The 12,210-nt window shown below is 44.8% G+C and overlaps 1 protein-coding gene across 1 annotated transcript in view; it reads right to left on the bottom strand.

The window, feature by feature from the left end:
- The window catches only part of XDH (xanthine dehydrogenase), an 80,200-nt gene that overhangs the window by 46,298 nt on the left and 21,692 nt on the right, over positions 1-12,210 (bottom strand). The window contains exons 7-12 of the mRNA XM_057301321.1: positions 7,323-7,391; positions 6,908-6,994; positions 5,570-5,711; positions 2,908-3,000; positions 2,154-2,305; positions 790-883 (exon numbers count right to left, since the gene is read on the bottom strand). Coding sequence (XP_057157304.1) covers positions 790-883; positions 2,154-2,305; positions 2,908-3,000; positions 5,570-5,711; positions 6,908-6,994; positions 7,323-7,391 — 637 coding nt within the window. The remainder of the gene's footprint in view (positions 1-789; positions 884-2,153; positions 2,306-2,907; positions 3,001-5,569; positions 5,712-6,907; positions 6,995-7,322; positions 7,392-12,210) is intronic.

The following is a 12,210-nucleotide window of genomic DNA, read 5'->3' as shown; positions in this document are numbered from 1 at the left end:
ACATAATTGTAGAGCATTTCCACCGTACAGACAGAACAGATGCAAATAACTCCAGGAGCACTGATAACAGCAAAATGAAGTACTTATGAAGTGATGAATTTTGAGTATTTATTCCTTTTGTTTTGAATATAATTTATTTCATTGTCATTTTATACAATTTTATTTTTATTTTTATTTTTTGAGACAGGGTCTCACTCTGTCACCCAGGCTGGAGTGCAGTGGTGAGATCTCGGCTCACTGCAACCTCCGCTTCCCAGGTTCAAGTGATTCTCTTGACTCAGCCTCTCAAGGAACTGGGACTAAAGGCACACACCACCACACCTAGCTAATTTTAGTGTTTTTAGTAGACATGGGGTTTCACCACGTTGGCCAGGCTGGTCTTGAACTCCTGACCTCAAGTAATCCTCCTGCCTCAGCCTCTCAAAGTGCTGGGATTACAGGCATAAGCCACCGCACTTGGCCTGATTTTTATTAATAACTGTGTTTCACAAATGGCTCACAGAATTCCTGAAGATCCAACAGCAGGCTGTGGTGAGCCAGTGCATCCCAGCCCCAGTACCCCACTAGGTAAGGCATGCAGGTAGCAGTTCCTGCTGTGAATTCTCTACAGAGAAAATATCCAGCTTTCCCGTCCACCAAACCAGGTACATTCTCCTTGCTTCCCTGGATCCAAATCACAGGGAAAGCTGGGTCACTGAACTTTGAGCTGTTTCTCCAGAAAATGACCTATCTGGTGAGACTTTTCTCCCCCAAGTCCTTCTTCCTGGACCTCTGCTTCAGGCAGCTCACCTCTGGACACAAGTGTCAGCTTGGCCCCACTGGCCATGAACACGGGGTTGAGGTCGGAGATGGGGCTGGCAGTGATGATGTTCCCTCCAACGGACTAAAACAAGCAGAGAGCATGCAGTGAGAGCCCACCCCAGGAAACCTCTGCTCACATAGCAGGCTCCTGAACACAGGGCAGCCGGGTGACACCTGCTGCAGGCAGACCCCTGAGGACCTGTGCCTACTGTAGTCACAATACCAGCATAGTGAGAACTTCGGCATTCTGAAAAATGAGCAAAATTTGAAATCAGAATACTTGAGATTGGATCCCCACTCTAAAATTTTAGCAGGCAAGCCCCTTTAAGTGTGTTTGTTTGATTGATGATTTCACCCAACCTTTTCCCGAAGGGATTGAGGTGATTTATCACAGAGGCCATATAGACTTAGTAAAATAGAAGATAAAGATCAAGGAAAGAGAGGAGGAAGACTTAAGGTTGAACAATTTGCTCTATTTGGATCTGAACTTCCTGGTAACTTGGCAAAAAAAATGTAAGAAGAATCAGATACAGGGTTCTCGTTATTAGAAAACAGGAAGAAAATCAGTTGCACGATGAAAATACAATTCTTCCTGGAAATAGATTTTAGCAGAACCAGGGAACTCAGCAGAGTTTTTGAGTTTATGTTTCCTTATCTATAGTTTATGTTTCCTTATCTATAATCAGAAGTGACAGGTACTTGGGGTGGGGGCTGGGAGGAATAGGAGTAGGCTGTTTTGTTGTAATTTTAAAAAACAATTTAAAAATGGAAGAGATAGCTTTTCTTCCGACACCATAAACTGTTGTGAAGAGCTTCCATTGGCATAGGGTGTTCGAATGCCACCATTTGCAAACTGGGAATGTGGGGACTTGTCTGAAGGCTGACTGAATAATCAACAGGTGGATTCCTCCCTCTGTTGGAGGGCTCTGTCTCTGGTTCTCCCTATAGCTCTGAAAGGAAATTCCCCTCTCAATTCTGACTTCTCCCTAGCATATCTCTTGTTCACCTACTGTTTGGCTCAGCCAAGCTCAGGAAGCGGGAGGGAGGCAGGAAGCCTCATCTCTGCAACCACAGAATGAAGCCTAGGAGTCGTGGAGTGCGTTTCCCAGGGTGCCCCACAGACCACCTTCATCAGAAGCACCTGAAGAGCTGGGCTACATCCCAGACCCATGTATCAGAATCTCTGAGGGTGGGGCCCAGGAATCTGCACTTTAACAAGCACTGCTCCTCCCAGGCAACTCTAAGCGCTAAAGTTTGGGGCCCACTGCACTGACACAGTGAGAGTCTGGCTGCCCTGCTTTCAGATGAAAGCTCCGTCCTACGGGCCTCACTTGCTTCTGACAGCGACTCACCGCCACAGACTTGACTTGCTTCCCAGCAAACCAGCGCAGCTGCTCCAGGACCCCTCTGAACACCTCTGTCTTTTGGGCAGGAAGCTTAGCAACAGCATCCACCAGGGTTTTTTCCACAATGCTCAGGGGGCAAGCAGCTCCAAAGGAGATACCTGGGAACACATATTCGGAATCACAGCAATTCTTCCCACAGTTCAGAAGAGGCTTTCATGCACAGTTCCTCTGAAGCTTTCCAGCAACTGGAGTAAGGCTGAATCAGGACTCACAGCTTTCCATGGATGAGGAAATTAGGGCCCAGAGTGGTTGAGTGACCTAACCAATGCCACACAGCTAATAAAAGAGCCAGTACTCAAGCTTGGGCCTCTTGATCCTACAACCAATGCTCTTTCCTCTAAACCAGTAGTTCTCAACTCATTAAAATCAGAATCTCTGAAGGTGAAGTCCTAGCATTCTTTTTAAAAGCACTCAGGCACAATCCCCACCTCCCCACCCCCGCATGAGCGATTCTAATGTGTAGCCAGAATTGAGAAAAATGATTGAAGATCCTGCAGCCTCTTGCCCACTGGCACCCTACCATGGATGTTTCAGCAATGAATGGGGTCTCCTCCCGCCTTTCCCTGTGCAAGGTGAGCCCCAGGAGAAGCAGGGGGCAGCCAGAGCCAGTGGGGAGACCACCCTGATACCTGCCACCCACCTTGTAACCTATCCCCAGCCTCACAGCCCCTCCATAAGCTTGGAGTGAACCTCCTCTTACCGTCGGGTCCATGTTCTACCGAATTCAGCTCAGGGATCCAGGCTGGGCAGACAATCATAGGAAACAGCATATTCTTGAACTTCATCTCAATGCCTAGAGAGAAACAAGAAGCTGAAGTTGTAGGCCCATTGTTGTATCACCAGGGCAGGCCTTAGCAGCTTTTCTCACCATTACACACAGGATATATGACATATCCACAATCATAGTATGCTCCCTGGTGACTGTAGGTGTCTGGGAATAGGAAACTCAGTAGACCAGGGGTGGGATTAGATGCAGTCTTTGGACTGTCAGCCCAAAACTAGGTCTTTCTTTCCCTCTCAAAAAACCTACCTGAATTCAAATGAAATGAGTTTGAATTCACTCTAGTGTGTGTGTGTGTGTGTGTGTGTGTGTGTGTGTGTGTGTGTACATTAGAAAACACAGGAAATTAAGGTATGTCAGGAACCCTTCTAAGCACTTTCCCTATTTTAACTTAATTAATGCTTACAACAACCCTATGATGTACTATGATTTTTCTGTTTATAGATGAAGAAGCTGAGGCACAGAAAAGTTAAGTTTCTTGCCCAAATCACACAGCTAAGAATAACCAAATTTCAGTACTGGAATGATTATTCGTGTTGGGATATAATCGTAATAAAAACATGAAAGTTTAACATTAAAACAAAAAAGGAAAATGGGAGGGAAAACTTCAAATCTGTCCTCCAGTTCCCACTATCTGCCTGAGTTCTTCAAGTTGTCTGGCTTTGCGGGGCCACACATCTGTATGTGGTTTCTGGCCTTCCTGACTAAATGAGTCAGAAGCCTCTGTTAAACAAGTGTGCCTCTGTTCCTTAGACCCAGTTGGCTCAGCACCTCTCCCAGCCCTGCCAACAGTGTGTAGATGGAAAAGGTTAAAAAAGAAATACCTGTGACCTCTTTGCCCCCCTCCTTCCCCCCAGGTGCTGTTTAGGATTTCTGAAGGGGGCCCTAGGCTCTGTGGGCCCCCAGATTCCAGAATCTTCAAAGCTCCCTTCAGAAATCCTAAACAGCACCTGAATACCAGCCCCTTTTGAATATCAGCTTCCAGGACAAAGAACACAGATTGAAGCAGTAAGTTCTACGTTACTAAGGTTTTCTCTTTGTCTGCCTTCCCCCAACACTCTGCGTTGACTGGAGGTGACTACGCTATTGGGGTATGCATAAGAGAGGAGGGAGTGGCACAGACAGAAGTGGTCTTGAGAAATCATTTCCAATTGTGGAACTTAGGTAATCTTTGTTATTCATTTCTCTTGGAATCCAACTGGGCCCAGGACATTGGATGGCTCATGGCAGGGAGCATGCAAGTGTGAAATGATCCCCTTGAGGCTGGGGTGGGGGACCACGTGAGCCCATGAGTTTGAGGTGAGCTATGGTGGCATTGCACCACTGCATTTCAGCCTGGGCAACAGAGTGAGACCCTGTCTTTGAGGAAAAAAAAAGAAGGACCTCCTAAGATTCCCCCAGCCACCTTAAATCAAGCTGCACCTGAGCTACATGAGCCATGAGTCCTGTTAAGCCATGGCCATCAAGATCACATTTCTTGAGATGTGTCTCAGCCCACTCTGCTGCCTCAGTGTGTCACAAAACCACAGTAGGGGACTCTAACTTATGTATATGTGCGCACGAGGGAGGCGCCCATTCTGACTCCATCAGCACTGACCCAAGCCAGGCTCTCCTCTCTGTGACTGAGGAGCCAACCAGAACTCAGGGCTTGGCAGCTCCTTCAGGAACCAGAGCCAGGACCTGACTGCTTAGAAGTATGGCATGCCCCTCCACAGCAGAGGTCCTCAGCTGTCCCACTGTCTCCTCCTTAGATCCTCACTAGGCTTGGGATCCAGCAAAGTAGAAATAGGCCATGCCAGGTTTAGAAATCGACAGAGATTAGCAGGGACCTAGGAACCTCTCCCCATCTCTTACAGCACTGGGGCTGAGAGCTGCATATTCTGAGTCTCCCAGCCTGTTCAACTATTCCAGGCCTCACGTCCTAGGTGGTGGCACTGACAGGGCAGGTGGCCACGGTCATAGGCAACACAAACACAGTCACACCTGGAGCTCTCCTCTTCTTTACCTTATCACATCCTCCCCCAGAAAAAGTGGGGTGGTGGGGTCAAAAGCGACATTTATGGAACCTCTAGTGTCCGTCAGCCACTGGCCTAGGCACTTTGCTTAAATTAGTTCCTCCTCCCTTAGACTAGAAGGCCCTTGAGGGCAAGGAACCATGTCCAATTGAGCTTTGTATCCCAAGCCCCTTCCAGAGTACCTGGCTCATGCTCGGTGCTCTGTAAATGTTTATGGAGAGAAGTCAACTACATGCAAGGATCTCATTTCACACCCAAAACAATCCTTCAAGGAGTTGTTAGTACCCCCATATAAAAAACAGAAAATGAGGGTAGATGAGGACAAGCAACTTTTCTGAGGTCACACATCCAGCAAGGGGCTGAGCCAGGCCTGTGGGACTCCACAGCTAGGGGCCTTTGCAGGAACTGGAGTGTCCAGGGATTTCCAGTGGGCTCCAGGTAGTCAGTGGGGCAGAGGGATAGGGTGCAGAGGCAAGTAAAGTCAGGGGGAGGTGAGGATGGGCAAGAGGACCTAGAAACACCCCCAGACCCCCTGGCAGCCCCAGGGCAGCCTCCCTGGCCCTTACCAATCTCCGTGTTCCCCACCACCAGCTTGGCGTCAGGGTGCTGAGCCTTGAGGTCCAGCAGCTCCTTGAGGGTTGAGGCCTGTATCCACGTCACACGCTCCCCTTCAAATCGCAGCTGCTTCCGAGGAGTGTCTTTCAGCCTCTGGGAAATGCAGTTTTCTTACTACACTGTCTCCCTCTTCCTACTGTCATTCCTCTTATAAATTGTTTTAAGTCCTCAATGGGATGTTTTACTGATATTCAGAATGAAAATATCTATCAGGAAGAAGCAAGGGGAAGTAATATGTTCAGAGGCAGGAACTCCATTGGGACTAGTCTTTACAAGACCTCCATGAAGGAGGCATTATGAGCCTCATTTTCAGCGGTGAAAGAAGATCCTGAGGGTCAAGGAGGTTATGGGACCTGCTGAAGGTCACCTGCCATGAGGGGTCCCCAACAGACCTGGCTGAAAGCCCAGATTCCTTGCAGTGCCCCATACTATCTCCAGGGGGCACCATGGACAAGGCATGAGAAGGGAGGGAGGGAGAGAGGGAGGGAGGGAGGGAAGAAAGGAAGGAAGAAAGGAAGGAAGGAAGGGGTTTGTTGTAAGGGGATGCCTAGGAAGGCTGGCTTTAGTGCTGGCAGGGTGACACTGGGCTGAGAACGAAGCCCTCAAATCAAACTGCCAGTATTTTCAGTTTCACAGTCCAGAGAAGGATCTGCTGGTGGCCTGCTGCAAAGCCATTCTCTCTGGCCTGTTGAAGCTACAAGGTAGTTTTCATGAGCTCAAGACCCTGAGAAGTGTGCACTTCAAAAACTCCAAGTGGCTTGATTCTTTCGTTGCCATAAATATTAGAGTGATGGTGATAAAGTGGGTGTGAGGGGGTTTCCTTAAGACAGAGCTGTGAGCTGCAGATCATGTCCTTTGAAGAGAGCTCTCGTTTTTTGTTTTGTTTTGTTTTAAATAAATGGATTGCTTATAGAGGGAATAGGTTTCTTGGAGTGCTTATGTATTAGATATAGGCAGGAGATCAACAAATGGTTATAGTGAACCTGCTACGCTACACAGTGTGCCTAGAGAGCCAGTCCCTATCCTCATGGGGCTTGTCATTTAGCAAGGAACACAGACATCAAATTAATAACTGTAACTGTGACACACACGGACTGAAGTGCAGGGGCTGTGGGTAACGTAGCAGAGACTCAACCTAGGGGAGTGTCAGAAAATGGAAGGGAAATTTAAGCTGAAACATAAAGGACAAGAAAGACACAAAGTTCCCAGTGGGTATGAAAAAAATAAAGCAGGTCTCCAGGGACTCACAGTACAGACCGGGCTGGATCTGTCCCTGAGGCATCACCTACCAGCAACTCTGGGGGAAAAATGGGCTCCTGGGTTGGATCCAGGGGCGTGAACTCCTCTGGTTTGAATAAAGATGGCGAGAGGCTGACCTATGGGGAAAGAGAACAGGTAGGTGATGCAGTATCTCCTCCTTTCAAACACCCAAGAGGACCAATTCAGCCTTTCCTTCCAGCGAGCTCATTCCCAGCCCCCTGCAGGCTGCAAGAGGAGCAGGTAATCCCTGGGAGGCAGGAATGAGAGAGTCTCAGTTACAGGACCCGGGGCTAACGTGCACCATCACCATCCCCACAGTCTGCCATCACTGACTCACCGTAGGTTCCTTTTCCAGCCCCACTGCCAGGGACATGGAGCTCGTGCACTGACTCCTCTAAGTCTCAGATTACCCCCAGGCTTCCAGGGGGAGAAGAACTCACTTACTGAGTGGTCTTTCTTCTGGTTCATGCAGCAATTTGGATTATTCCCATCTCCTCCACAGCATCCACCATCCTAGAGAGATGATGAACATCTGCACAAGGGTATTTACAAAGAGTATTTGCAGAAGCTAAGGAATCTAGATTATTAATATCCAGAACACTCCAGCTCTGATGCCTGTCCCAGCATCAACAGCAGGGGCATCCTGCCTGCCTGTCGCCCAGAGTGGAGGCTTCAGCTACATTCCCTCTTGCTTGGCTAACGTAGATTAAACAACTCATGGATAAACAAATAGGAGCAACAAGGTCACTGAATTTCAGGAACTTTCCTCCATAAAAGCTAGGTCCTACTTTATCAAAACCTATCCCTTATGCCCATTTCTCTTCTTCAGTGCTGCTTCCTCAGGAAGCGTCTATGAGGGATATTCCCTTTGGCTCTCTCAAGACTCAAGAGGCTTGACTTCCAGATCAGCAAGGTTCTAGGGGCGTGGCTGGTGTCTCCCAGGCTGGGCTCTCTGCGGGACCCTGCCAAAGGATGTCCAAGACGGGTGCTGAGCCCAGCACTGTGTCCAGCCAGTGTGCCCAATGGCCTCCCTACTGCTTATTAGGCACTTCTTCCCAGAAAGGTAAACACTCTTCACTCCTCACTGTGGGCCTGTTCTGGAGAAGTATGCAGGTCAGACCACCCAGCATCTCTGGGAAAAGACTTGCTCAGGACCTCTTAGGATACCAGTGGCAGAGCACACACAGAGTCTAGAATCACTACCACCCAGCACCGAGGCATTGCAGGGTGGCAGAGGGGTGCACTCAGCTGACTGATCTGCAGCTCAGGGCTTCAGAAGACAGAGTCCTGGAGTTGTGCTGAGATGAAAAAGTAGGGGAAACTCATAGGTTCTGCCTCAGGCACTTTTATGGGGTAGTCAATTCCTGAAAAAGCAGGCTGGGAGCAGTCCTTCTGCAAGTCAGCCACAGGAGACACCATGCCATGCTGGCATTTCCCAGAGTCTGTTTCACAACTCATTGTCTTCTGCAAGAAAGCACTCATGGGATGCTGGAGGTGTGACCTTGGAGAAGTTGTAAGCAGGCAGGCAGTGGCATCAGGAGAGAAACACCCCATCCACCCCACCACCTGGACATGCTGCTCTGTGTGCAGACTCTTCCTGCATTCACAGCTCCAGCACTGGACACCAGACCTGCTCCGTCCATTCTGAGCCTCCCCCCAGCCAGCCACCTTGCACTTCCCCTCTATATTTAGAAAGAAAGAAAGGAAGAAAGAGAGGTTTCTTAGTGCCTTTTCTCACCTTTCTTCTTGGAGAAGGAGTGATGTAGGGAAATGCCCCGGCCTACCTGAAGTGAAAGTCCTGCATCCCACTCACCTGGCCTTCTGAGGAAGGACATATTTCACAGAAGCGCCTTTTCCAGACAAAGTGCCAGTGCATTATTACTTAGATCTGTTTTCTTGATAATTCATTGGTGTGTTAATGACATAAATTACTGTGATGTACAGTAATGCATCACTGCCCTCAAGGTCTATTGAGGTTGGATAAGACTACATTTTCTCATCCCCACCCTCCTGAGATTCCTACTTTACTAAATAGGCTAAGGCTTCTGCACTGGTGCCTTTAAAAAAAAAAGGTTTATTTTTTTTAGAGTGGTTTAAGGTTCACAGAAAAAACTGAGTGGAAGATGTAGAGAATTCCCAAATATCCCCTATCCCAACATACACGCACAGCCTTCCCCACTTCAGTATCCTCAAAAGTGGTATATTTGTTACAACTGATGGACCCACATTGACACATCATTATCACCCAAAGTCCATTAATTTACATGAAGGTTCACTCTTGGTGTTGTACATTCCATTAGTTTTGACAAATGCATGATTACATGTGTCGACCCTTATGATATCTTACAGAAAGAGTTATACTGCCCTAAAAAACCTCTGTGCCCTGACTATTCATCCCTCTCTTTCCCCTAATCACTGGCAACCACTAGTCTTTTTACTGCCTCCATGGTTTTGTCTTTTCTAGAATTTCATAGAATAGATATCATACAATACGTAGCTTTTAAAGATTGATTTCTTTCACTTAGTAGTAGCAATTAAGGTTTGTCTATGTCTTTTCATAGCTTGATAGCTCCTTTCATTTTGGCACTGAATTAACATTCCATTGTTTGGATGTTCTACAGTTTATTCACCTACTGAAGGACATCTTGGTTGCATCTAAGTTTTGGCAATTATGAGTAAGGTTGTTGTAAGCATGCCTGTGCAGGTTTTCATGTGGCAATAAGTTTTAAATTCATTTGAGTCAGTTCCAAGGTGTGTGATCACTGAGGTGCATGATAAAACATGTTCAGTTTTGTAAGAAACTGCCAAATTGTCTTCCACAGAGGTTGTGCAGTTTGCATTCTCACCAGCAATGAATGAGAGTTCCTGTTGCCCCACATCCTCACCAGAATCTGATGTTGTCAGTGTTTTGGATTTGACCATTCTAATAGACCTGTGGTGGTATTTCACTGTTCTTTCAATTTGCAATTCCCTAATGGCATATGATGTTGAACTTACATGCTTACTGGCCATCCATATACCTTCTTTGGTGAGGTAGCTGTGCAGGTCTTTTACCCATTTTTTAATTTAGTTGTTCATTGTCTTATTGCTGAGTTTTATAAGTTCTTTGTATATTTGGATAAGTACTTTACAAGATGTGTCTTTTGCAAATATTTTTCTCCCAGTGTATGGCTTGTCTCCTCACTCATCGTTATTAAATTTTAATGAAGTCCAGCTTATAATTATTTCTTTTATGGATCATGCCTTTGGTGTTGCATCTAAAAAGTCATCATCATTCCAAGGTCATCTAGGTTTTCTCCTATGTCATCTTCTAGGAGTTTTATTGCTTTACACTTAGGTTTATGATTCATTTTGAGTTAATTTTGAGAAGTGTATAAGGTCTGTGTTTAGATTCATTTTTTTTTGTATGTGAATGTCCAGTTGTTGCAGCACCATTTGTTAAAAAGACAATCTTTGCTCCATCGTATCGCCTTTTCTTCTTTGTGAAACATCAGTTGACTGTATTTATGTTGGTCTATTTCTGGGCTCTCTATTCTGTTCCATTGATCTCTTTGTCCATTCTTTTGTCCATTCTTTTTGTAGTATGGACAGTGTCCATAGTACACTGTCTTGATAACTGCAGCTTTGTAGTAAATCTTGAAATTGGGTAGTGTCAGTCCTCTGACTTTGTTCTCTATTCTCCTTCAATATTGAGTTGGCTATTCTGGATCTTTTTCTTCTCCATATAAACCTTAGGATCAATTTGTTGATAGCCACAAAATAATTTACTGGGATTTTGATTAGGATTGCATTGAGTCTACAGTTGGGAACAACTGACATCTTGACATATTCAGTCTCCTTATTCATGAAAAAGAAATATCTCTCCATTTGTTTAGTTCTTTGATTTTGTTCATCAGAGTTTTGTAGTTTTTCTCACATAAATCTTGTACACACTTTTTCGATTCATACCTAAGTATTACATTTGTTGGAGAGTATTAATGTAAAATGTAAATGATAATGTGTTTTGAATTTCAAGTTCCACTTATACATTGCTGTTACGTATGAAAGTGATTAACTTTTGTATTGCCTCTGATTCTATCTTCTGGAAGAGATTGTGGAGAATTGACGTAATTTCTTTTTTAAATGTTTGATAGGATTTACCAGTGAATCTATCTGGGCCTGGTGCTTTCTGTGTTAAAGGTTATTAATTAATGATTCAATTTCTTCAATAGTTATAGGCCTATTCAGATTATCTACTTTTTGTATGAGTTTTGGTAGCTTACATCTTTCAAGGAATTGTTTTATTTCATCTAGGTTATCAAGTATATGAGCATAGAGTTGTTCTTAATATTCTTTCATTATCCATTTAATGTACATGAGCTCTATAGTGAGATCTTTTTATTTTGATATTAGTAATTTGTATCTTCTCTTTTTTTTCTTAGTTAGCCTGGCCAGAGGCTTATTAATTTCATTGATCTTTTTAAGGACCCAAATTTCAGTTATGTTGATTTTCTCTATTGATTGTCTGTTTTCAATGAAATTGATTTTTGCTCCAAATTTTATTTTTCTTCAGCTTACTTTGAATTTAATTTGCCTTTTTTTTCCTAGTTTTCTAAAGTGGGAGCCCAGATTACTGATTTTATTTGTATTTTATTTTTATTATTTATTTATTTATTTATTTGAAATGGACTCTCACTCTGTCACCCAGGCTGGAGTGCAATGGCACAATCTTGGCTCACTGCAACCTCCACTTCCTGGGTTCAAGTGATTCTCCTGCTTCAGCCTCCTGAGTAGCTGGGATTACAGGTGTGTGCCACCATGCCTGGCTAATTTTTGTATTTTTAGTAGAAACAGGGTTTCACCATGTTGGTCAGGCTGGTCTTGAACTCCTGACCTCGTGATCCACCCACCTCATCCTCCCAAAGTGCTGGGATTACAGGCATGAGCCGTCGTGCCTGGTGGATTATTGATTTTTAATCTTCCTTTCTAATATATGCATTCAATACTATAAATTTCCCTCTAAGCATTGTTTTCACTGCATCTTGCAAATTTTGATAAGCTGTATTTTCAATTTCATTTAATTCAAAATATTTTAAAATTTCCCTTGAGATTTTCTTTTTGACCATGTGTTCTTTTGAATTGTGTTGTTTAATCTTCAAGCATTTGGGGGTTTTCCAGCTATTTTTCTGTTATTGATATCTAGTTTAATTTCATTTTGGTTTGAAAGCAGACATTGTATGATCTCTATTCATGCAATTTAAATTTGTAAATGTGTGTTTCATAGCACAGAATGTGGTCCATCTAGGTGAATGCTCCACGTGAGCTTGAGAAAAATGTCTTTTCTGCTGTTGTT

This window comes from Pan paniscus, chromosome 12 (assembly GCF_029289425.2).
Source record: "Pan paniscus chromosome 12, NHGRI_mPanPan1-v2.0_pri, whole genome shotgun sequence".
Classification (NCBI taxonomy): Eukaryota; Metazoa; Chordata; class Mammalia; order Primates; family Hominidae; genus Pan; species Pan paniscus.
The sequence above is the reverse complement of the archived record's forward strand: the minus strand, read 5'-3'. Positions and strand labels throughout refer to the sequence as shown.